At 41.6% G+C, this 26314-nt stretch overlaps 2 protein-coding genes and 1 pseudogene across 4 annotated transcripts; 2 read left to right on the top strand and 1 right to left on the bottom strand.

The window, feature by feature from the left end:
- The first annotated feature begins 148 nt into the window (after nt 1–148).
- LOC139398584 (lysosomal cholesterol signaling protein-like) lies at nt 149–16239 on the top strand. Of its 2 annotated transcripts, none has more exons than XM_071144505.1 (15): nt 149–288; nt 1043–1568; nt 1754–2153; nt 2937–3108; nt 3200–3355; nt 4102–4185; nt 4388–4508; nt 4683–4767; nt 4870–4960; nt 5044–5266; nt 6907–7031; nt 9393–9488; nt 9587–9651; nt 9752–9889; nt 11600–16239. In XM_071144505.1, the coding sequence occupies exons 2-15, from the start codon at nt 1142–1144 to the stop codon at nt 11793–11795; spliced, it is 2379 nt and encodes a 792-aa protein (XP_071000606.1). In that variant the 5' UTR covers nt 149–288; nt 1043–1141; the 3' UTR covers nt 11796–16239. The 2 variants fall into 2 exon arrangements, with proteins under 2 accessions (XP_071000606.1, XP_071000614.1); XM_071144513.1 differs by having other exon boundaries at nt 11548–12529.
- A 1437-nt stretch (nt 16240–17676) lies between these two features.
- LOC139385708 (secernin-3-like) lies at nt 17677–18671 on the bottom strand (annotated as a pseudogene).
- Nucleotides 18672–20117: 1446 nt separating this feature from the next.
- LOC139398560 (corepressor interacting with RBPJ 1-like) lies at nt 20118–25768 on the top strand. Of its 2 annotated transcripts, none has more exons than XM_071144498.1 (6): nt 20118–20258; nt 21073–21145; nt 21392–21444; nt 22690–22796; nt 23195–23280; nt 23415–25768. In XM_071144498.1, exons 4-6 carry the CDS (start codon nt 22698–22700, stop codon nt 23506–23508), a joined length of 279 nt encoding a protein of 92 aa, XP_071000599.1. In that variant the 5' UTR covers nt 20118–20258; nt 21073–21145; nt 21392–21444; nt 22690–22697; the 3' UTR covers nt 23509–25768. The 2 variants fall into 2 exon arrangements, with proteins under 2 accessions (XP_071000599.1, XP_071000603.1); XM_071144502.1 differs by having other exon boundaries at nt 20133–20310.
- Nucleotides 25769–26314: the final 546 nt, after the last annotated feature.

Raw genomic sequence — 26314 nt, 5'->3', positions numbered from 1 at the left:
TACTTTGGATAAAAGAAAAATCCTTATTGACAAGTGAAAGAACAATCCACGCTAGCGAAAATGCAATAGCATCTCAACAGTACTGCTGCATGTGAAACATTGTGGAACGTTGAGGTCTGAATACTACAAAAGACTGAATTTTGACCACGTGATAGGCCCATGTGCAACATTCGGCTAAATCGTTTCCCCCCCGGTCCCTCCATGTAGTCTAATGTGATTGGTGAAGTAGTTTGCTGTCAGAACAAGAAGGAAATTGCGGGGTGTTGTGACATAGAGAGAGAGATACCGGTAAGTTGTCTTGTATTTTTTTACAGTCACTTGTCAACGGGTCTAAATAGCACCCCGTATATTGGCATTTGGCAAACTAGCGTGTCATGTTTTCACCTATTTATAAATAGCGCACGTACTAACTGGCTAGAGTTAGGTGAATTGGCTAGCTAGCTAACGTTAGGTTATTTAGTTAGCCAACCCTCTCGAACTCCATGCCTTGATTATCTGTAGGTACTGGTAGCTAGCTACGTTAGTTATCTTTTTAAAGAATGGCGCTCTATTTTTCATCAAGCTAATAGCGATGCTAGCCATTTTTTATTTATTTTTTTACCATACATACATTAGCTCAGATTGCTGGGTGCATGCATGTTTATCCATGTTTTCACTGACGTATTATAGAACAGTTTATGTATTTAAAAAAACGTGTAAGTGATACGTTGTATCTAGCATTTTATGTTGTGAGAAGGATACATCGCTACAAAGTAGCTACTGTAATAGACTGTTTACGAGTTTATGCTTAACGTTGACGTTACATCTAGAAACCCCGGTAAATGGTGGTTATACCTTTGCTTCAGGACTCAACTTCGTGAGTCTGTTGGGACATTCAGTGGGCTGAAAGGTTCACATATGTAACTATCAGAATGGTTCAAATCGAAATCTAATAAAATGTTGTTTGTCACATGTGCCGAATACAACAGTGTTACGAGCCCTTTTCCAACGATGCAGTTTTAGAGACGCCAAATTGAAATTGTAGTTTGACTGTTCTCCCAAGTATTTTAGATTTTCAGTAACTGGTAGTGGCACCAGCAACACCATCAGCGTGGCCAGGCATGAGAGCTGATATCTGAGGATTTAAACCACCAGCGCCACAATGGAGGTCCCTGCCATCAGTAACAACCTCAACCTTTCAAATGGGGACTTGGATCCCTCGGACACCCCTCCCACCATGTCCATTGACAAGCTCTTCCCAGCACTCCTGGAGTGCTTTGGGATCATCTTGTGTGGCTATATTGCTGGTCGAGCGAACATCATCACATCCACACAGGCCAAAGGATTGGGGAACTTTGTGTCCAAGTTTGCCCTCCCAGCATTGCTCTTTAAGAACATGGTACTCTTGGACTTTGGGAATGTCATCTGGCCATTTTTGTGGAGTATTCTCATCGCCAAGGTGTCTGTGTTTTTCATTGTGTGTGTGATTACACTACTGGTTGCCAGTCCTGACACTCGCTTCAGCAAAGCTGGCCTATTCTCCATCTTTGCTACTCAAAGCAATGACTTTGCTTTGGGATACCCGATTGGTGAGTCTTTCCATCCGTTCAGTTTCAGTCCTTTTAAAATTGATAGTCTCCTGGCAGAACCTCAGAACAAAGGAAATATGTCTTTATGTCATACTTTAAAATCTTGTTGGTTTGTGACAAAAAGTTTGATTCACTCTGCTCTCCTCCCTAAAAGGGAATTTCCTGAACTGTACCTTTCTTCACAGTTGAGGCCTTGTACAAGAACACACACCCAGAGTATCTACAGTACATTTACCTGGTAGCACCAGTGTCCCTCATGCTTCTCAACCCCATTGGGTTTGCCTTCTGTGAGATCCAGAAGTGGAGGGATCAGAGAGACCGGCAGCAGAGCAAACTCCAGATAGTGGGTGTGGTCATCCTGCAGGTTCTGAAGAACCCCATGGTCTTCATGGTTGTTATTGGCATTATCTTCCACTTCATCCTGGATCAGAAGATCCCTGCTTTCATGGAGCAGTTTGTGGACGGCCTGGCCAACTCTTTTGGAGGAGCAGCTCTGTTCTACTTGGGCCTCTCCATGGTGGGCCAGTTGGGGAAGCTCACCAGGTCCACGGTTGTAGCCCTTATCCTGCTCATCACAGCAAAACTGTGAGTGTTTACAGGGATTTATGATGGATTGTTTTGAGTTTAAGAATGTTAAGTTAGATTATTACACATGTAGGCTTCTATTATTTAATATTCATAATAGCCTACAGTTCATACACATTCATACTGCACTTAAAAACACTGTAGACATAGTGTCAGGACATGAGACCACATCTCCTTGTAATTAAGTGTTATGTGTTCTGTGTACTGTTATTGACTCAGAGCTAACTGTGGATTCGTATTGGTCTGCTACACACCAGGCAACCTTGGCACATGACTACCATTTTTGTTTTGTGTAATACAAGCATTCTTGAATACTGGCACCCATCCACGTTTCAGTATTTTTGACCTTGAAACCTTTATTTATTCTCATGCAATCTTGAAGGGGGAATCTGCATTTCAAACGATAACAAAGTGGAAACCCCACGACTGTTTTGGTAAAGGGCTGAGGGCTGTCTAGACTGTCTCAAAATGGGCAGCCTACATAGAACAAGAGAAAATAAACCGTCCTAAATGAAAAGCTGCTCTCTGTGTTTTACTAGCATCGTGATGCCTTGAAGACGTTAAACTGAGGCGACATTATAGGAGGAAGTAAGCCTCAAGTCCATGACAATGGAGTAGGCTAAAGCACAAACAGATCTGGGACCAGGCTACGAGCCAGACCCTTGAAAATATAGTCTCTTCCTTCTTACCTGACGATTCCTTGTGAATGAATCAGGCATTTATCTTGTAACATTTTGCGACCGCAACATTACAATGAAACCTAACGTGTTTGATCTTCCGGAGGTTGGTGATGCCGTTGATCTGTCGAGAGACGGTGGAGCTGCTGGACGCTGACAACACCAGCTCTAGTCTCGAACACTCCAGTCTCTCCAACTATGCCTTCCTCTATGGAGTCTTCCCTAGTGCCCCCAGTGTGGCCATCTATGCTGCTCACTATAACATGGAGCTACAAGTTGTAAGTCATCTACTCTCTCCTATATGGATAGAAGTGTATGTCATATGAAGACATGGACAGTGTCACATTTTTGTGTATTGTTTTCTAACAGGTTACCTCAGGGATGGTAATAAGCACGTTTCTCTCAGCTCCCATTATGTATGTTTCTGCTTGGTTGCTGACAATACCATGGATGGACCCTAAGCCATTGATGAATTCTCTGCAGAATGTCAGCTTTAATGTCAGCATCATCAGCTTAGTTGCACTGGTGAGTGTTCCCCCTGCCTCCCATCATTATCAAAGATCTATCATTGACTGTAATCTTTACTTTTCAACTGGCTTTGTGCTGGTTATTTATTTTATTTCAGGCAGGGTGGTCGGACTTCAGGAAAGTATAACCTACAAGCAGGTGTTGATTGTACTAAAGCTTATTTTCACATTATCCCATTCATATTGTGTTATTTGGGGGCAGTTGGGGGGGACAGTAGTTATCAGGTGATACTGTTAGATGATACTGTCTAGACTAGGCTACGTTGATTCAGTATTGAGAATGGAATCAATGATAATGAAAAGCTTAGAGCAGGAAGTCTATGAACAGTAGGGGGTGGAGATATGACTTGCAACCAGGCAGTTCAAATTCATCAGCAGGATGTCTGTCTGGTGCCAATGATATGATACTTGAGGCTTACTTCCTCCTATAATGTTGCCCCAGTTTAACTTCAAGGCAACACGACACTAGTAAAACACAAAGCCGCTTTTTGTTTAGGACAGTTTATTTTCTCTTGTTCTCTCTAGGCTGCCCATTTCTTGACAGTCTAGACTGGTCATATGACCTTTTTTATAACCTGTGATGTAGTTTCACTGAATGTTACTGCTCTCGAATGCATGTGGTGTTTATTGGGACCTGAGATGATGAAATTGCCATTGCCGTTTACATAAGTATGCTATCCTTTTCTGTATGGTATGTGTAGACAAGCATATCTAATGCTGAGATCTCTTATCTCTTTGTTACAGGCTTGGACAGTTACTGTCATGTTCCTGAGTAAGAAATTTAAGAGACTACCTCACATGTTCACCGTCAACCTGTTCTTGGCACAGGCAAGGCTTGCCTTTTGAATATCTGTTAGTTTTCACAAAAACATCCATCCCATATGCATATTGTATCAGTATGTCCATTGAATAATGTTGTACATATCATATTGTCCATAGTACTAAGCCAAATTAGCAATATCACTGTCTAAATGTCGCTTTAGGATTGCGCGCTGCTGTCTATTGACGTTTTGCCTCTCCGTGCGTCCAGATTCTAGCTTGTGTTAGCATGATCATGTGGAACTTTGTCGTGAGACAAGACCGCTTCATTGGACACGTGTTGACATTCACACTGTTGTACGGCTCACTGTACAGTACTTATGTATGGCCAGGTATGTCTGTCACACACACACACACAACTGTCAACATTTTATAATACCACCCTTTTCTCTTATAGTATGATTTTGTGTTGGTATGTTAACATACTGTGATTTAAAAAAAAATGTGAATGGTGAGGTGTTTAGCAATGATTCTCTCACCATAGAGTCCATGTTGCTTTGTTTTAGGTCTGATAGCACTTTCCCTTGTGTTGATGAAGAGAGGTGGTGAGCTGAAGGTTGCGCCAGGCTTCCTGGTGATTGCAGGCTGGGGGTGAGTCATGAGCTTTCCACTGAATAATTTAATTATTGGAAACCAAGGGACCTTTTTTGTTGAATCTGTTGCTCAAACACAGTTCGTATGTGATGTCAACAGAGTCCCAGCCCTTGTGGCAGCAGTGCTCCTCGTAACTGGGGAGAGGATGCCCGGAACCATCGATTCGGCTTTCTTTTATGGAAGACCGCAGGTGAGACCGACTGGGGAAAGAAGACGGCACCTCTCATAGAACATGACCTCATCATCCTGACCTTCTCTTTGTGTCTTCTGCAGATCATCTGCACCTCCGTTGTGCTGGCCTTCAGCATAGTGCTGGGCGGGTGCTCTTTGGTGGGCCTCCGTCGAGGCACGTGGGACTCAATGTACCATGTCCTGGAGAGAGACTCTATGCTAGGCACAATTGAGGATCTGAGGCTCCCGACTGGCCCAGATACCCAAACTATCCCAGATATCCGTGACATGTTTGAGCCAGCCGGAACTGGAAGCATCAACATAGGTATATGTTAGCTGGATTTATGTCATGTCTATAATACTAGTTATCAAGTATATGATACGGATTACATTTTTTCTTATGGGCTATTGTGTGTAGATTGATGAGGAACATTTTTATTTAATCAATTTTAGAGAGGTTGTAACGTAACAAAATGTGGAAAAATGAAGGTGTCTGAATACTTTCCGAATGCACTGTAAATACAAAAGTATGTGGACACCCCTTCAAATGAGAAGATTCGGCTATTTCATCCACACCCGTTGCTGACAGGTGTATAAAATCGAGCACACACCCATGCGATCTCTATAGACAAACATTGGCAGTAGAATGGCCTTACTGAAGAGCTCGGTGACTTTCAACGTGGCATCGTTATAGGATGCCACCTTTCCAACAAGTCTGTTAGTCAAATTTCTGCCCTGCTAGAGCTGCTCCGGTCAACTGTAAGTGCTGTTATTGTGAAGTGGAAACGTCTAGGAGCAACAACGGCTCAGCTGCGAAGGGGTAGGCCACACAATCTCACAGAACGGGACCGCCGAGTGCTGAAGCGCTTGGCGCATAAAAATTGTCTGTCCTCGGTTGCAACACTCACTACCGAGTTCCAAACTGCCTCTGGAAGTAACGTCAGCACAAGAACTGTTCGTCGGGAGCTTCATGAAATGGGTTTCCGTGGCCAAGCTGCTGCACACAAGTCTACGATCACCATGCGCAATGCCAAGTGTCGGCTGGAGTGATGTAAATCTCGCCACCATTGGACTCTGGATCAGTGGAAATACTTTCTCTGGAGTGATTAATCACGCTTCACCATCTGGCAGTCCGACAGACTAATCTGGTTTGCGGATGCCAGGAGAACACTACAATAGTGCCAGCTTGAAAGTTTGGTGGAGGAATAATGGTCTGGGGCTGTTATTCATGGTTCGGGCAAGGCCCCTTAGTTCCAGTGAAGGGAAATCTTAACGCTACAGCATACAATGACATTCTAGACGATTCTGTGCTTCCAACTTTGTGGCAACAGTTTGGGGATGGCCCTTTCCTGTTTCAGTATGACAATGCTCCCGTGTGCACAAAGCGAGGTCCATACAGAAATTATTTGTTGTGATCGGTGTGGAAGAACTTGACTGGCCTGCACAAAGCCCTGACCTCAACCCCATCGAACACCTTTGGGATGAATTGGAAGAACGATTGCGAGCCAGGCCTAATCGCCCAACAGCAGTGCCTGACCTCACTAATGCTCTAAGTCCCCGCAGCAATGTGGCGGCTTGTGGGGCGGCATGTAGCCTAGTGGTTAGAGCGTTGGGCCAGTAACCGAAAGGTTGCTGGATCGAATCCTCGAGCTGACAAGGTACAAATCTGTCGTTCTGCCCCTGAACAAGGCAGTTACCCGGTAGGCCGTCATTGTGAATAAGAATTTGTTCTTAACTGACTTGCCTAGTTAAATAAAGGTTAAATTATTTAAAAAATGTTCCAACATCTAGTGGAAAGCCTTCTCCGAAGAGTGGAGGCTGTTACAGCTGCAAACGGGGCACCAACTCCATGATTTTGGAATGAGTTGTTTGACTAGCAGGTGTCCACATACTTTGGGTAATGCAGTGTATCAGTCATCACCCTGTGGGTCACTAACAGTGTGTCTGCTCTGTGGTCTCCTTCAGGTCCGTGTGAGACTGGCTGTGAGTCGCCAGGCTGTCTACTGGCCCAGGAGGAGCAGCAGGTGGCTGACAGACAGGTGGCCCGCCATGTGCTCTTATGCCTGCTACTGATCGTCAGCCTACTAGCTGTGAGTGACTAACTCACTATTACAGAATGACGCTGAGACTGTTACTAAACCCTATTATACTGTACTTTACTGACCTCTAATTTTCTTTACTGTAATGTCCTGTCCAATTTTGTGAAACAGAGGTCTTTGATTTGTTTAGATTTGGACTGACAAAATGTCAACTACTTTTTGACGTCCATGGACATCCGGTGTCCGTCTGTGCTCAGTGGTTGAGGACACTGGTTACAGTAAATGGAAAGCGAGGGGCCTCGTGGATGGGTGTCAGTAAGAGCCGGGAGAGGTGACATTAACACAATGAGTCCCACCGCCATGCCGACACGATTTGGACTTCTAAACCCTTTTAAACATTGGGGGTTTGAACTACAGACTTCTTGGTTGTATCATTTGGATTCATCCATTAATCTGTGATTTTAAAAAACAAAATGTAGAGTCCGAATGGTTTCAGATACAAATTTCTTAAAGGCTATTTATGAAAAGCTGAGGCTCACGCACACACACACATATTTTACTCTATAACACTCAAGCTACACAAGAGTTGTCAGAAGGTATGGGGTTCTTCTAGAAGATCATAGAAAATCCAAGGACAGTGTCTGTAATACTGTAATAAGCTCACGTAGTTGCTGTCACAAACTCCAATCTCCACACAGTTGTCACTGACTAGTTTGATATTCATTTCCAACTAAACAAACAAACAATAAATTCATTTTTTATCAGGTTTTTGCTTTGCCGGACCTTTAAATTAACTCTTTTTTTTAACCTTTATTTAACTAGGCAAGTCGGTTAACAAATTCTTATTTCCAATGACGGCCTAACCTGGACAACGCTGGGCCAATTGTGCTCCGCCATATGATACTCCCAATCACGGCCGGTTGTGATACAGCCTGGAATCGAACCAGGGTCTGTAGTAACACCTCTAGCACTGAGATGCAGTGCCTTCGACCGCTGCGCCACTCGGGAGCCCTTTATTGACGTGTTTCTTTAAAACTCATGAATGTAACTGTTTATCATTGTTTTGTGTTCTACTTGTTATCCTGAAAATGAAAAGGTACATACTTAATTTTGAGGCTAAATATAATGCAGATAAATGAAAAGCACCCCCCCCCCCCCCCCACAATTCAGGGGTCTCGGGACTGATAGGGTTAACTGGAGAGAAAAGAAAGGTAGCCAAGGAGAAAGACTGGGTGGGAGAGAGGGAAGGGTTGTTCACTGTTTTCATAATTATCAGCTGAACAGTATGCCAGTGGAAGGGAGGGCAGTACAGGAGCCCCAACTGTGGTTTGTGACTACTATCATTTCCCATTTTAGCTCATTTAATTGCAGTCACTCTGTTACTGATTTTTTTTAATTCTATTTTGGATTTCATAACAGAATGACACGTTTAAATCCCATAAATCCTTAACAAAATTGTTATCAGTAAAAACACTATAATTGGTAGGTTTACCTTTTATTTGTTACTTCAGTGAATTTGCATTATCCTCCCTCATGAGGGAGAGAGATTTGAATATATCTTAAAGATATGTTTTTTTATATATACAAAATGAGAAGACAAGGCAATATTTCACAAAATTAAATGTAAATGTTGGTAAGGGTCTTAAAGGGATAGTTCACCCAAATTCCAAAATGACATATTGGTTTCCTTACCCTGTATGCACTAAGCAGTCTATGGGCAAGCTATGACATCAATCCCTGCATTGGTTTAGTTTCCCTGGCACTGTTTCCACATTCTAACGTTTTAGCATTTGTGGCACAAATCCATTCAAGTCATGGGACTGATATTAGCATTTTTTTGCACATGTTCAGAACATCTATAAGTGACTTTGTTAAGCTTCACAATAATTTGTAGATACTTTCGGGTGATTTGGACATAATGCGTGAAACATGTAATATCGGTACCATGACTTGTATGTGATTAGTGCCACGTGGAAACAGTACCAGAGCAACTTAACCAAAGCATGGATTGCTTTCATACCTTGTCCATAGACTGCTTACAGGTAAGGAAACCAATGTGTAAATTTGGGTAAACTTTCCTGTTAACTTCAACATTGTGTTTTGATGTTTTTCTAATACCTTTTTTAAGGTTTGACCAGAAATCAAAGCCTTCGCTTATTCCTAATTTTAGGATGAATGATTGGAATATGTATATGCCTTCATTTCTCAAAAATATCCTCTTAGCTTTCGTTTTGACACCAAATTTGTGGTGCTCCTATGAACTTCACATGTTGGCGCTCATGGGTCCTTTTACATGGAAATGGCCTTGTGCGACAGAGCCTGTATGTTGAGTTTTTTTACGGCTGTCCGTCCTGTCCTTCAATTTTGGGCAAGTGTGACAATCCCTGTTTCAATCTCTCTCCCCTGTTCTAGAACCTGTCCAGCTGTCTGTGGTGGCTCTTTAGTCGAGTTCCTGGGAGACTTTACTTAGAGCTGCAGTTCTTCTGTGCTGTGGTCAACTATGGACAGGTACCGTACATATAGGTCTCCATAGACACATTGGGATTTGGAGCCACCGTATTTACTCAATGGTGGTGGTGTTTACATATGTGTTTTGCTGTTCTCAGGGCTTCATCTCGTTCGGGCTTTTTGGGCTGGACAAACATTTGATAATACTGCCATTTAAAAAGAAGTAAGAGGCACACTGACATGCATTTCATATGATCGAGTAGTAAGCTGTGTATTGAATAAGAAGCCTTGAGAATACCTTTTTTTTTTGGACCTGTGCCCAGGATATCCTGTCTGTGGCATAGAAGGAAGCCAGAGGAGCAGCCTCAACTGGTTGTATCTGATGACATCATGATGACCTGCACTCAGTTCATCAGATACCACAAAGAGCAGTGTGTCCAGGACATTGTCCAGCAGAAGAGGTGAGGGGTCAACTAACAGGGCTGCTCTGCTCAGGGATTCAATAGACCCTCTGCTTTTACTGTGCACCCGCTGTGTATTTCCTAAAACGGCTCACAGTATATATGAAACCTCCCATATTATGCAGTAATTCACAACTTTGCTTACGATTGGACAGTCTGACACAGTTTGTGTAACTGCATTATACCCATTGATCATCACTAATATGAATACATTTTTTTTGCATGAGTTTTGGTGCATGGGTTGTGTTGAGCACTTCTCTTGCGTTTGTTTCAGTGTGCCATCCTAGCTACAGTTCCTATAGAAAGTATTCACACCCTTTACTTTTCCCACATTTTGTTTTGTTACAGCCTGAATGTAAAATGGATTATATTGAGATTGTTTTTTTTGTCACTGGCCTACACCCAAGACCCCATAATGTCAAGGTGGAATTTTAGTATTACATTTATTTGTTTTATGTCTTGAGTCAATAAGTATTCAACCCCTTTTATGATAAGTTCAGCAGTGAACATCTGCTTAACAAGTTACATAAGTTGCATGGACTAACTCTGTGTGCAATAATAGTGTTTAACATGATTTTTAAATGACTACCTCATCACTGTACCCCATACATACATACATACATACATACATACAATTATTAAGGTCCCTGTCGAGCAGTGAATTTCAAACAGGTTCAACCACAAAGACCAGGAAGGTTTTCCAATGCCCTGCAAAGAAGGGCACCTATTGGTAAATGTTTTTTAAGCATACATTGAATATCCCTTTGAGCATGGTGAACTACAAAGATGCAGGTGTCCTTCCTAACTCAGTTGCCGGAGAGGAAGAAAACCGCTAAGCAATTTTACCATGAGGCCAATGTTGACTTTAAAACAGTTAGTTTAATGGCTTTGACAGAACTGAGGATGGATTAACAACATTGTAGTTACTCCACAATATTAACCTAATTGACAGAGTGAAAAGAAGAAAGCCTGTAGAGAATAAAACATATTCAAAAACATGCATCCTGTTTGCAACAAGGCACTAAAGTAATACTGCAAAAAATGTGGCAAAGCAATTCACTTTTTGTCCTGAATACAAAGTGTTATGTCAAAGTGCAATACAACAGATTGCTTAGTACCATTCTCCATATTTTCAAGCATAGTGGTGGCTGCATCATGTTATGGATTTGCTTGTAATCATTAGGGACTGGATTTTTTTCAGGATAAAAAATAAACTGAATGGCACTAAGCACAGGCAAAATCCTAGAGGAAAAACTGTTTGTCTGCTTTCCACCAGACACTGGGACATGAATTCAGCTTTCAGCAGGAAAATAGCCCAAAACACAAGGCCAAATCTATGCTGGAGTTACTTACAAAGAAGACGGTGAATGTGGCAGAGTTAGTTTTTACTCAAATCTGCTTGAAAATAAATGGCAAGACATGCAAATGGTTGTCTAGGGGGTTTAATACTTATCTAATCAAGATAGTGTTTTGTTTTACAAATTCCACTTTGACATTTTAGTATTTTGTGTCAATCTTGACAGAAAATGACCAAATCAATTTGAATCCCATTTTAATACAACAAAATGTGAAAAGGGTGTGTAAATACTTTCTGAAGGCACTCTATCTGCTCCTTCTCTCTCTCTCTCTCTCTCTCTCATTCCTCTTGGACCTGACAGCTGTGGGGAGTGCCTAACTGGCCCGTTGGTGAATCCTTCCTCTGACACACAGGTGTGGGGAGAGGACAGTGGCGGACACTTTTCTTGGCAGTGAGCTGGTAGAGTGGCTGTTGCAGGTGGGTCTGTCACAGGACCGAGGAGAGGCGCTGCTCTATGGGATCCGGCTGCAGCAGGGTGAGGTGCTCCAGCACATCACCCAGGAGTATGGCTTCAAAGATGGCAACCTGCACTACTGCTTCACAGCATAAGGTGGGCCCTGGTTAGGCCCAGTCTCTGTTTTCCAGAGGCACAAGATGAAAAAGAGATCAGCTATCTACCAGACCTGAATCTAGGTCGCTACCTACATAGCACTAGCAGTATTGGTTGACTTGAAGAGTCTGCTGATTTTTTTTTTATAAAAAAAAAAAAAATGCTTTTATTGTTTTGCACATTGAAATATGCATCATAACAAGCATTGAGCACTTGTTAGTTTTCTTTTAAACTGCCTATTTTTTTTTGTGGGGGTTTTGTATGGTACTGTATGCATAACGAGATTTAAGTTGTCAAAGAGGCAGAGGTAATAATGATCGGCCCAAATTACTGATGTCAAATATCTTGCATTATCGTCTCAAGTTATACAGACCAGCTTGTATCCCCTTGATGACACTCATATACCATAAGGCTCAGATTTGTATTTATTTAGTTTGGATGACAAGAATGGTATTTGTCAGGTATTGAAAATGCAAGTCTGTAATGGGCCTCGAGTGGTGCAGAGTTCCAATGCACTGCATCACAGTGCTAGAGGCGTCACTACAGACCCGGGTTCGATCTCGGGCTCTATCATAACCGGCCGTGATCAGGAGTCCCATAGGGTGGCGCACAATTGGCCCAGCGTTGTCCGGGTTAGGGGAGGGTTTGGCCAGGGGGGCTTTACAAGTAGGCCGTCATTATAAATAATTTGTTCTTACCTGACTTGTCTAGTTAAATAAAAAAATAAAATGCATGTTGCTGTGTATTCTAAATACACTTAATTTGGCCATAATTTATAACTTAAAATAGATATGGCAGCTAGATCTATTTTCATTATATTTGAATAATGTAGACAGAATGGTGTCAAATTTTATGGATGCATAATTTTATTGTTTGAATTCTCTGTCCGTTTGTACATTGTTAGTCACACGCGATATCTCGGACACCATTGGGTGATTTTGACGAAACTTGGATGAATGATGCATCTTGCCATAGAGACCTGGCATTTAAACAATTACACTAATTGGCCCAAAGGGGGCGCTGTGGTAATCAACTGAGAACTTTGAACAAACATATCTCCTGTCCCATAATTTTGTACATGCAGTGCCTTCAGAAAGTATTCAGACCCCTTGATTTTTTTTCCCACATTTTCAGTTACAGCCTTATTCTAAAATGAATTAAATAAAACAATTTCCTCAGCAATCTACACACAGTACCCCATAATGACTAAGTGAAAACAGTTTTTTTTTAAAAATGTTTTAATGTATTAAAATTAAACAGAAACACCTTATTTACATAAGTATTTAGACCCTTTGCTATCAGACTTGAAATTGAGCTCAGATGCATCCTGTTTCCATTGTTCATCCTTGAGATGCTTCTACAACTTGATTGGAGTCCACCTGTGGTAAATTCAATTGATTGGACATGATTTGGAAATACACGCCTGTCTATATAAGGTCCCACAGTTGACAGTGCATGTCAGAGCCAAAACCAAGCCATGAGATTGAAGGAATTGTCCATAGAGCTCCAAGGCAGGATTGTGTCGAGGCACAGATCTGGGGAAGAGTACCAAAAAATGTATGCAGCATTGAAGGTCCCTAAGAACACCTCCATCATTCTTAAATGGAAGAAGTTTGGAACCACAAAGGCACTTCCTAGAGCTGGCCGTCCGGCCAAACTGAGCGATGGGGGAAAAGGGCCTTGGTCAGGGAGGTGACCAAGAACTCGATGGTCACTCTGACAGAGCTCCAGAGTTCCTCTGTGGAGATGGGAGAACCTTCCAGAAGGACAACCGTCTCTGCAGCACTCCAGCAATCAGGCCTTTATGGTAGTGGCCAGACGGAAGTCACTCCTCAGTAAAAGGCACATGACAGACAGCTTGGAGTTTCCCAAAAGGCACCTAAAGGACTCTCAGACCATGAGAAACAAGATTCTCTGGTCTGATGAAACCATGATTGAACTCTTTAGCCTGAATGCCAAGCGTCACGTCTGGAAGAAACCTGCCATCATCCCTACAGTGAAGCATGGTGGTGGCAGCATCACGCTGTGGGGATGTTTTCAGCGGCAGGGACTGGGAGACTAGTCAGGATTGAGGCAAAGATGAACAGAGCAAAGTACAGAGAGATCCTTGATGAAAACCTGCTCCAGGACCACAGACTGGGGTGAAGGTTCACCTTCCAACAGGACAACGACCCTAAGCACACAGCCAAGACAATGCAGGAGTGGCTTCGGGACAAGTCTCTGAATGTCCTTGAGTGGCCCAGCCAGAGCTCCAACTTGAACCAGATCGAACATCTCTGGAGAGACCTGAAAATAGCTGTACTGCAACGCTCCCCATCCAACCTGACAGAGCTTGAGAGGAGAGAAGAATGGGAGAAACTCCCCAAATACAGGTGTGCCAAGCTTGTAGTGTCATACCCAAAAATACTTTAGGCTGTCATTGCTACCATAGGTGCTTCAACAAAGTATTGAGTAAAGCGTATGAATACTTAAATATAATTTACATAAGGTTTTTTTATTTTTAATGAGTTAGCAAACATTTCTAAACAGCTTTTTCTTTGTCGTGGGGTGTTGACTGTAGATTGATTGAGGTGGAAATAACTATTTTGTCAATTTTAGAATAAGGCTGTAACGTAACAAAATTTGGAAAAAGTCAAGGGGTCTGAATACTTTCTGAAGGCACTGTTGTATATGCAGCCCCTCATGAGCAACATGTTTCCCATAAGGACCTAAACTCAGCAAAAAAATAAACGTCCTCTCACTGTCAACTGCGTTTATTTTCAGCAAACTTAACGTGTAAATATTTGTATGGACATAAGATTCAAAAACTGAGACATAAAATGAAAAAGTTCCACAGACATGTGACTAACAGAAATGGAATAATGTGTCCCTGAACAAAGGGGGGGTTAAAATCTAAAGTAACAGTCATTATCTGGTGTGGCCAACAGCTGCATTAAGTACTGCAGTGCATCTCCTCATGGACTGCACAATATTTGCCAGTTCTTGCTGTGAGATGTTACCCCACTCTTCCACCAAGGCACCTGCAAGTTCCAGGACATTTCTGGGGGGGAATGGCCCTAGCCCTCACCCTCTGATCCAACAGGTCCCAGATGTGCTCAATGGGATTGATTGCCTGCAATGACAACATGATGCTGTGACACACTGCCCCAGACCATGACGGACCCTCCACCTCCAAATCGATCCCGCTCCAGAGTACAGGCCTCGATGTAACGCTCATTCCTTCGATGATAAACGCGAATCCGACCATCACTCCTGGTGAGACAAAACCGTGACTCATCAGTGAAGAGCACTTTTTGCCAGTCCTGTCTGGTCCAGCGACGGTGGGTTTGTGCCCGTAGGCAACGTTGTTGCTGGCGATGTCTGGTGAGGACCTGCCTTACAACAGGCCTACAAGCCCTCAGTTCAGCCTATTGCGGACAGTCTGAGCACTGATGGAGCGATTGTGCATTCCTGGTGTAACTCGGGCAGTTGTTGCCATCCTGTACGCGTCTTGCAGGTGTGATGTTCGAATGTAACGATCCTGTGCATGTGTTGTTACACGTGGTCTGCCACCTCGAGGATGATAAGATGTCTGTTCTGTTTCCCTGTAGCGCTGTCTTGGGTGTCTCACAGTACAGACATTGCAATTTCTTGCCCTGGCCACATCTGCAGTCCTCATGCCTCCTTGCAGCATGCCTAAGGCACGTTCGCGCAGATGTGCAGGGACCCTGGGCATCTTTATTTTGGTTTTTTTCAGAGTCAGTAGAAAGGCCTCTTTAGTGTCCTAAGTGTTCATAACTGTGACCTTAATTGCCTACCGTCTGTAAGCTGTTAGTGTCTTAACGACCGTTCCACAGGTGCATGTTCATTAATTGTTTATGGTTCATTGAACAAGCATGGGAAACAGTGTTTAAACCCTTTACAATGAACATCTGTGAAGTTATTTGGATTTTTACGAATTATCTTTGAAAGACCGGGCCTGAAAAAGGGACCTTTATTTTTTTGCTGAGTTTATAAGCTCCGCCCATTCAATATTTTTTTTTTATTTCTGCATCATTCATGGGGGACAACATGTTTACTGATGCCTTGTTAACTTATTTTAATGATTCTAAAAAAATATATATATATATATATAGATTGGGTTTTTTAAATACACAATTATAATTCCCATTTGTTTTAGGTTTGTGGAGAGAGTACAATACCGACTGTGCCAGATGAAATGCAATATTCTTTATTGTTGGAGTCATGTTACTTTTTCCTTAATGGGATTGTGCTTATTACTGTTGCTAATAAGGTAATTGAGCCATGTATTCACCTTGTTTGGCATTATGAATGTTTGAATGTTTTTCATGTCACTTGACTAAAAGAGAATGTACGGTATCATGCACTTTGAAGCTAACTAATGCTGCATGTTCTTCTATGATTCCCAGACTGTTTTTTTAACAAATAAACTGCTGTATTGCACCTCTGGCTTATGCGATTCCTTTTATACTGGGTTAAAACAGAACTGATGGATACATGTTGTGGTAAAGTGCGGGTGTGGCTCTTCCTGCAGGGCCTTTCAGGGTGGAACAGGATGCCTGAAGACAATATGACAATGAAAAGATGTCCTGTCTTTTACTTCAAATAAACCTATACAAATCACTCAGTAAACTGCTCAGTGGTAAAACAAGGCCAAGCTCTTGCCTCCACTACTGTTTCGTATACTAAGTGTATTATTTTGCATAGTGGGACATGCAGGAGTTGGTCTTGAAACAACCATTGGCCATTTTAGATATGAAAGACCGATCTTAATTTTACTGTAAACCAGAGATGACAATTATTGTTTTATGATCATGGCCTTATTTCTATCACAGCATAATGGATGACTCATATTCCATTCACCCAGATAAATGTAACATTGATTGGTTTAGGTTACGACATGACACTCATTTTCCCAATACCCATCATGAGGTTGCTACAACCTAGCTTATGAATGAAAGTTTACAACATAAGTGCACAGGTCGAGACAAAAAATGTGAGTAATCAAGGTGACAATGACCCATTCAATACAGCCTTGCCCACTATTGCCTGCAGCTCGCTGATCTAGGGTTTAATCATTAGTCCAACAGTTGCAAATTAGTTTATATTGGACATACAGTTGAAGTTGGAAGTTTACTATGTATTAGCCAAATACATTGAACTCAGTTTTTCACAATTCCTGACATTTAATCCTAGTAAAAAAATCCCTGTCTTAGGTCAGTTAGGATCACCACGTTATTTTAAGGATGTGAAATGTCAGAATAATAGTAGAGAGAATGATTTATTCCCAGTGGGTCAGAAGTTTACATACACTCAATTAGTATTTGGTAGCATTGCCTTTAAATTGTTTAACTTGGGTCAAACATTTTGGGTAGCCTTCCACAAGCTTCCCACAATAAGTTGGGTGAATTTTGGCCCATTCCTCCTGACAGAGCTGGTGTAACTGAGTCAGGCTTGCTCGCACACACTTTTTTCAGTTCTGCCCACAAATTGTCTATAGGATTGAGGTCAGAGCTTTCTGATGGCCACTCCAATACCTTGACTTTGTTGTCCTTAAGCCATTTGGAAGACCCATTTGCGACCAAGCTTTAACTTCCTGACTGATGTCTTGAGATGTTGCTTCAATATATCCACATAATTTTCCATCCTCACTGTGCACCTGGCCACCTTGGCTAGCGTACACTGCGCCCAGCCCGCCACAGAAGTCGCTGGTGCGCGATGAGACAAGGACACCCCTACCGACCAAGCCCTCCCTAACCCGGGCGACGCTAGGCCAATTGTGCGTCGCCCCACGGACCTCCCGGTCGCGGCCGGTTACGACAGAGCCTGGGCGCGAACCCAGGACTCTGATGGCACAGCTGGCGCTGCAGTACAGCGCCCTTAACCACTGCGCCACCCGGGAGGCCTGCCATCATCTTTTTTTAACTCTCTCATATTCTGCACGATCTTCTTTCCTTTATCCTAAAAATAATACAAATCCAAAATTAAGCCAAATATTCGCTTAAACTTTAAAGAGTTAAGATGTACTGTATAGATTTGGAAAGGTTTTGTACCTTGGTGATATCAATGACGCAGCCACCACCACCACCTGATGTTTGACAAACAGTGGATGTTTGCGATGTGGCTTGCTCTGGAAGCAGGGTATCTTCTTCACAGTGTCATCAGGACCAAAACCTAGAGAGCTTTTCTGCTTCAACTGTTTAATGTCTTTCACAAAGACAAAAGGTTTGAAAACCGACCTGTTGGGTGAGAAAGGATCCTTAACTTACATACATTTGCATAAACTTGAGATGGTACAATAACATGACTAGGTAGGGTGTGTGAGCGGTGGCCAGCTCCATACTGTACCTCTCAGGGTCAGGAGTTCCAGTGATGCTGTGCAACCCCCGGCAGGTTGGGGTCTGTTAGTACGACAGACACCATGCTTCCTGTTGCCATGAAAATCCCCTCCATGTTGATGCCACTCTCCTTGTCCCTTAGGATATCCATCACTGTCTCAGCAGTGTTATGTCCTAAATACTCATATTCATTGTCAATAGTTCGCAAGCTATATGGATTCAAGGCTGTTTCAAATTATCTCCTCAAACTCAATTCTTCTACGCTTGACTCAAATAATGAAACCTAAAGACGTACATAATCTTCATATTTAACCAACTAACCTTTGCTTCTCTCCAGTAGGTTCTGCACTCCGCAGTAACGGCTGCCAGAGGTCTCTATTCTGGCTGTAGTCATGAAAGAGTACGTCTTGGTGAAACTGAACGGGGCCTTCCCATCCCACCAGCCTGGGCTCTTGGCATACTCCCAGGGTGTTCCTTGTCTATCTTGGTTGTTATTGAGTACTGATTGGAGATATTACGATATAAAGGATACAACATATTATCAACAACAAAAAACTCTTATTGCTCAGTCTGCAAGTTTTCAAGTTGAGCAAACTCAAACGCTGATAGATAATAACCTTCCACTCTCTCTGCTGCCCAGTACTTCCCAGACGTCTCAATCATCCAGGCCTCAGTCTTGCCTTAGATGAGGAAGGTATTGTGGTAGGCAAAGCCAGACTGGTTCTCCATGCGGTTTCCTCCATGCAATTTCTCAAATACCGGAGCAATACTTAGTTGTAGAATGACAAACTACAGACAGGCAGTTTGTTTCTTTTGGTTGTGTTTCAGATTATTTTGTGCCCAATATAAATGAATGGTTAATAATGTATTGTGGCATTTTGAAGTCGCTTTTATTCTAAATAAGAATGGAATATGTTTCTAAACACTTCTACATTAATGTGGATGTAACCATGATTACTGATCATCCTGAATGAATCGTGAATGATGATGAGTCAGAAAGTTACAGATGCAGAAATACCATACCCCCCCCCCACCCCCCCACCAAAAAAATGCTAACATCCCCTGTTATTGTTTCATGTGTAACTCTGTTGTTGTTGTTTGTGTTGCACTGCTTTGCTTTATCTTGGTCAGGTCGCAGTTGTAAATGAGAACTTACCTGGTTAAATAAAGGTGAAATAAAAAAATATTGTAATGGTAAAGAGGTTACCGTGTCCTGAGGGTATGATATTCGTCTGTAACTCTCTCACACATCATTATTCACAATTCATTCAGGATTATTCGTAATCATGGCAGAATCCACATAAATGTAGAGGTGTTCAGAAACATATTCTATTTTTATTTTAAAATAAAAGTGACAATACATTATTTACCATTACTTTCTATTGGGAACTAAATAAACTGAAACACAACCAAAACAAACAGCAAATGCATCCAACAAATGTGTTGTCACAAGCTTGATGTAGTTTTTGGGTGCTATGAATATGGGACCAAATACTAAACTTTTGACTACTTTAATACACATGTAAGTCAATTTGCCCCAATACTTTTGGTCCCCTAAAATTGGGGGACTATGCACAAAAAGTGTTGTAATTTCTAAACGGTTCACCCGATATTTAAGAAAATATCCTCAAATTAAATCTGACAGTCTGTCCTTTATCATTGTATAATTTCAAACCCAAAGTGCTGAAGTACAGAGCCAAAACAACAACAAAAATCACTATCCCAATACTTTTGGAGCTCAGGTGGCAGATATCCACATGACAAAATCCATGCCAAGGGCCTCCTCGTCCTCGGCACTCTCTTCCCATACTCTCTGCCCCACACAAACAAACACTTAACCATACACTGGACATTGCTTAACTGACAATATAATTTTTACATGTCCCCCCGTTCGTTTTTACTTTCAGTTCATTTTGTTATTTACCAGAATTCACAAGTGCGCAATTAATGAATGTTGTGAACGCTTCAGTGTTGTTTGGAGTACGTCAGAGGTCACGCACATAGCTGATCCGGAAGAAGATTTTAACCACGTTGTTTTGTTTTTGTCAGCGCGAGCTAGCTAACATTTCGCTTTTAATCCCCTAACTAATTGTTCTTCAGCCATTGGGAAGTAATTTGCTAATTGTAAGTGCAATAAAGATTTTCCATACTGCATCGAAGTCTAATATATAAAAAGGTGGGTGGCTAAATAGTTGTTCTAGCCCAGCCTTCCTCGCCAGTAAGTAATCTATAGTAGCTAGTTTAGCTAGCTAACAGTTGGTTGCAGATGTTACAGATACATTTTATCTCCATTGTTCCATTTGTGCCTTTACATAGGACTTTTTATTTCGTCTCTCATTATTTCCCCACTGAAAGATATTGTAGCGAACGGAGGCAAACTCTGGTCGCAGGAGTAAAAGGCAAACACCCAACGCATCGCGCCATTTAAACTGGGTTAACCCACTTGTTGGGTATAATAATGTATATTATAAACTGGTTGGTTTGAGCCCTGAATGCTGATTGCTTGACAGCCGTGGTATATCAGACCGTATACCACGGGTATGACAAAACACTTACTTTTACTGCTCTAATTATGTTGGTAAACAGTTTTATAATAGTGTAGCAATCCTAGTTAATTAAATTTAAGCAATAAGGCACCTCTGGGGTTTGTGGTATATGGCCAATATACCACGGCTAAGGGCTGTGTCCAGGTACTCCGCTTTGCGTGTTGCATAAGAACAGCCCTTAGCCGTGGAATATTGGCCATATACCACACCCCTTCGGGCCTTATTGCTTAAATATAATTAACTAGGATTGCTACACTGCCTCCTCCGAACGCGAACGCATGTCCCGTGCTTCAACCATATATTTTGTCTTGTGTAAAATCACAGGCTTAATGTATCATATAACAGATATAAGCCATTGTCTGGCTTTTGTGTTGATAAAACCTTTCTCATAGGCTGTTGGTGGGAGATAATCTGTGAAGAAGGGTCTCAACTTCATGTATGAAACTCCACTTGGGGCAGACAAAGGTAACTACATCCATCTTGGTTTTGCATCTTTACATAACTGAATAATACAAATCAAACCATATGACTGTGCTCCATCCACCCACACTCTGCAGTCTACTGCGAAGGGGAGCGCAAGGAGGTGGAATGTTTAATAAGAGTCCCTCTCTTGTTCACAGATGCATCGCTAGTTTGGTAAATGTTGTAGACTGAAAGGCATGTGTTAGTTTATTATTGTTCAAAATGTTACATTTTGATATTATTTTACAGGAAGGAGAATCAGAATACAAGTTTGAGTGGCAAAAGACGTCCCCTGGAGGGAAGTAAGTAGCTAATTGTGTTGATCAACATAAATATTCAGATGACTTGAGTCCTATTAGAGGTTACCTTTGCATTTGGGGATACTTTCATATTTTTAGGTATGCCAAGGATATCATGGCTTGTAAACTTCTGCGTAAATTAATATTGTGCAGTTTTCCCATTTGTGTTGAATTAACTTATGACATACATATTTATGACAATCTACTGTTACATGTGATTACCCTCATTGCTAGGCTAAATATTGTCCTATTAACAAAATACATGTGTTGGCATTTGACACTTGGTGGTGCTAAAGTCAAAGGATGATATCTAACTCGGGATAACGATGTGTTTATTTACATTATGGCAGGTGTAGTATATGTGCTTTGCTTGTCGTCGTCGCAATTGGGTTCTATGGAAGGTGTTATAAGTGATGGAATGAATGGATTTAAGTCCAGTCTAATGACCTGTGATTCTCCGGTGCGCAATGTGAGCTGCATCATGTGTCACAAATAGGGCCATGTGAATACAGACAGTGTACCCTCTCTTTGGCCTGTCTGGGATCAATGCCAGCACTGCGCCCTCAGAGAAAGCAGGTACAAATAACAATCTGACCTACCTGGATGAATAGAGGAAAAAAGTTGACTGGTAATTCCAAATAATAGTTCACAGATGTAGCTAATGGTTTATTTTAAACTAAATGTTATCAAGTTTTTTTTCCTTCATATTTTCATTCTCAACAATAAAATCCTCCTTTTTATTTTTGCACTGACTTTGAAATCATTTGAACAAAGAACTTATGATGCAGCTATTGCAGACAAATTGCAATAATAATGTGTCCCAATAGAATGGGCATTCAGTATTACATTGGATATTTGTGGTAACTCTATACTTGTAGCAGTAGTTGCCATCACTCCTGGTGTCCTGTAGAACTTCCAGAGTGGAGCTGGTTCTGACTCCTACAATCAGGAAGTGAAGTAGTAAAGTAATGTTTACAGAGGGAGAGTCCTGCGCATGGAGTTGATGGTGGAGGGCGATAATGGAGACCCTCCTGTGCTGGGAGAAAAATGCATTTATTGTGTATTCTGATTCCCCTAACCACTGCTTTGGGAGAATGATATTGTATGATTTTCGCAGCCTGAAGATGAGTGAGTTGATTTGGTGTCCCTTTCTGTTAACAAAGCCGGCCCTGTATTCCCCACTGTGGAAGCAGTGGCGGATGTGGACAGGCGTCAATGGGACTTTGAGGCTGTGATTTGTGTTAACAGGTCCGTCGATGCACCCCTCCGAGTTAATGGCAGAGATGCGAAACAGTGGGTTTGCCCTGAAGAAATGTGTCCTTGGAAGAAATTCTACTGTTTGTGATCCATCGCAGGTAATCTTCTGTTCTTCTTCCCCGCATGAAGAAAAAGACAACAATATCCATGGCAGATCCCCGGTCTAAATGTGATTGCTGCAAAATGGCCAATTATCAGAGTAAACCACAGAGCTCTTCCAGTCGCTGCAAGTTTAGTCAATTGGGCAGATGTGATGAGACTAACTGCTAAAATTATAGGAGTGTTGCATCACCAGATGTAGCAGTATATAGTTTAACCCCCCCCCCCCCCCCCCCAATAATCTCCCCTCAAACAGAAATCAACAGAGGTTATTCTGCTCTTACTTGCTTCACTTCTAACCATTTGTGACGTCTTTATTCATGTTTTGTTAGCGTTTGATGCATGCTTTTTAAAATGTTCATTGTTTGATTTAATACGAATTGTTTTTATGCTGTAGGAGTACGTTGTCAATGAAGAAGAGGAGGATCCTGAGGTTGAATTCCTGAAGTCGTTGACCACTAAACAGAAAGAGAAGCTCCTCAGGTAGGAGAGCACCACCATTCATACGTTTAGTTGTTTTGAATATAATATGCTTATTGTAAAATAAGACAAAAGATGATTCTTGCAAAAAAAATAAACATGAACTACTAATATGACAAATTGTTTTAATTTTAAAGGAAACTTGATCATCTACAAAAGAAGAGTGAAGGAAATCAGAAGAAGGACCGTGATAGTAGTGACAGCTCCAGTGAAAGTAGCAGCAGTGACTGACTGACAGCTCCAGTGAAAGTAGCAGCAGTGACTGACTGACAGCTCCAGTGAAAGTAGCAGCAGTGACTGACTGACAGCTCCAGTGAATGTAGCAGCAGTGACTCAGACTGACAGCTTCAGTGAAAGTAGCAGCAGTGACTAAGAGTCAGAAGAGAAAGAAGAAAGGCAAGAGAAAGGACTCCTGTCGTGATGACAACACTGAGAGTGATGGATGAGTCTAGAGTAAGACCAGGCCCAACCTCCAGACAGAAACATCACAAAGATGATACCAGAGAGGAGAAAGAAACAGTAGAGATGAGTCACGACAGCAGGGAAAGGCAGAGAACCAGCAGCAGCTCCCAGCCTGGCCCAGACAGAAGCAGAAGGAGAGGGATATAAAGACAAGGTTCCTAGATGGAGGGAGGGAGAGAGGGGGGAGGCAGAGGGAGGAGCAGGAGCAGAGGGAGGGAGAATGAGAAAAGAGCCAGAGGGAGAGCTGAGAGAAAGCACTGAACTGTGAGAGTGGACAATCTTACAAAGTGGGCCAGTGATACCATTTTATTTTACTGATGTAAACATTTTTGACACGTTTTGACGATTTTATGATGCTATTGTTAATATGTACAGTTTTCTTGGTGGGCCCACTTATTAAACAAACACATAGAAACCAAGTTTTAGTAACACCATGTTTTGGTGTTGCATGCTAGTTGGCTGCTACGGTCAAATGAGTGCAGGGGCGTATTCATTATGCCGATTCTGTTGCAAAATGTTGAGCAGAAGCAAACTGAATGAGCCGGGAGGGGCCTACCTGAATTTGACCAATAGAAACTGTTCAAAATGTTCCATTTTGCTACTGTTAGGACTAGTGATTACACCCCTGCTCCTCAAATAGTTCTCATTTTCATCCACTAGAGGGCAGCAGTAGACCTAAAATAACTTGAACCACAGAAATATTTTGCATTTGTCAGATTATTGAACAAATGCATGTCTTGCATGCACTATTATTGATGGTTGTCACTTTAGTCCAGAAAACCCTCTTCAGAATTCTAATAACAAATATTATTTGCAACTCGAATTTTAAAAATAGTGAACTGTGCTCACATGGTTGTGACCGTTCTTCATTACATGTGTTACAAGTCTAGCTTAATTATGTAGGCTTGTTTCAAAGTGGTCTTCTGGAAGTGGCCTAAACGGGAGCATGGTTGACTAATGACAATCAATCTATGATTGTTCATTATGCGATGCATAAGATTAGGCCTGCGTAAGTGATTAGTGTGGAGACATCAAGTTTGTTTCAAATATTTAATACTGAATACTTAATTCAGACTCGAGATCAATGCATGAAACTTTCCTCTTTCTGCAAAACCCAGTGCATGATTTACGCAACATTGCGCGCCTATCGGCCTTTAGAGATTACTTGTTGCATTACTTGCATGACATTATCATCATGATGGACGAAACAGAAGAAACGATGAGGTCGAGTTCCTATTTGTTTTGGAGACATATATTTTATGGCAAAGAAATAACAACTCCTGCGTCGATATGATTTGTTAAGAATTCCTGATCAGGAAAATGAATGTCTTACATGTTTCATTTTATTTCAGTCGCTTCAAATGTGTATGTTCTGTATAGACAGACCATGTAACCTTTTGCAATGATGCCCCGAGGTGTGCACCTAAATACTGTAGACCTATGCCAATTTGTTTGATTAATTGTTATTTTATCATTATCACAATACAAGTATTTTTTTGTGACCTTCCATAGTGAGCGATGACATTTTTTTAAAATCCTGGAGACAAGAGGAGAGTCGCCCGAGGCCTTGAGCAGTGAGATGTTTTCCCGTGTCCCGTAAAGTCGCACTGGTTCTCTTTGATCTCTATTTTATTGTGGCTTGAAAACAAAGATGACTTCTGCCTAATGCTCAGCGAGAGGGCATTTCATGGAAAAGTAACAAAGCGATAAATGGCAGCACTTTACTGTCCGCAATCCCAAGCGTCTCTCTTCCCGAAGCATTTTGACTCACCTTAACTCGTGTTGAATTTAACGCCCTTTTGTAGCCATAAAATAGCAAACTATGCTCATGAATTACAGATTAATACTTATTTCCGTGGTTATGAAAATGGATCGAATTTCAAATTCACTAAAGTGTAATGAAAATATATTTGCCCACAAGAAAACTGTAATTTACTTAGTGTGCCTATGCGGCAAAATAACAAACAAAAAAAATCTGAAGAAAAAAAAAGAACATAAAATCACTGCAAATAAACCACAATACACTTAACTGAAGGTTGTATTAATTTATCATGAATGTTCAGTTATATAATAATAGCCTATTGAATAGGCCTGTTTTATTTTCCCTGTAGACTTCATTTAAAAGTTGACATTTATATTAAATGCCAAATATAGGCTATAATACGTTGTCTTTTCTAAGCTGTTTATTTTTAAACTCGAATTCGTGGTTAATAGAAAAATTTACATTTTATTTTTTTATCGTTATTTTCGTGATCTCAAAGCCAGCCACACAAAAGGAAATGAAAATAATTTCTCTATTGCCTTCTGGTCAATTGAACTTCCTCTTCAGAAAGAGGTTATCTAGATGAGATGCCTGTCCCTAACATATTCCCAGGCCTGGGCTCACGCTGTAATTATTCCCCGGGTTTTTCTTTGAGATCGGACGCTGCACTGGGTAAGCACAAAGAAGTCAGAGAGCATCCTTGAACCCTTTCAATACGGGGCCACTGATATTCAAATAACATGCAGGAACCATTTGACTGCGCCGCGACAAGAGCATTTCAATTTCATCATTTGCATATGGCTTTTTACCCCT

The sequence above is a fragment of the Oncorhynchus clarkii genome, chromosome 3 (genome assembly GCF_045791955.1).
Source record: "Oncorhynchus clarkii lewisi isolate Uvic-CL-2024 chromosome 3, UVic_Ocla_1.0, whole genome shotgun sequence".
NCBI lineage: Eukaryota > Metazoa > Chordata > Actinopteri > Salmoniformes > Salmonidae > Oncorhynchus > Oncorhynchus clarkii.
This window is presented reverse-complemented; position numbering and strand designations above follow the sequence as displayed.

What these genes read in the sequence shown, in the direction of transcription:
- LOC139398584 (XM_071144505.1), top strand. Translation starts at nt 1,142, where the DNA reads ATGGAGGTCCCTGCCATCAGTAACAACCTCAACCTTTCAAATGGGGAC. An exon ending in ATAACATGGAGCTACAAGTT is followed by an intron (nt 3,109 to 3,199) that starts GTAAGTCATCTA and finishes GTTTTCTAACAG; the next exon opens with GTTACCTCAGGGATGGTAAT. An exon ending in GACATTGTCCAGCAGAAGAG is followed by an intron (nt 9,890 to 11,599) that starts GTGAGGGGTCAA and finishes TCTGACACACAG; the next exon opens with GTGTGGGGAGAGGACAGTGG.
- LOC139398560 (XM_071144498.1), top strand. Translation starts at nt 22,698, where the DNA reads ATGCACCCCTCCGAGTTAATGGCAGAGATGCGAAACAGTGGGTTTGCC. An exon ending in CTGTTTGTGATCCATCGCAG is followed by an intron (nt 22,797 to 23,194) that starts GTAATCTTCTGT and finishes TTTATGCTGTAG; the next exon opens with GAGTACGTTGTCAATGAAGA. An exon ending in CAGAAAGAGAAGCTCCTCAG is followed by an intron (nt 23,281 to 23,414) that starts GTAGGAGAGCAC and finishes TTAATTTTAAAG; the next exon opens with GAAACTTGATCATCTACAAA.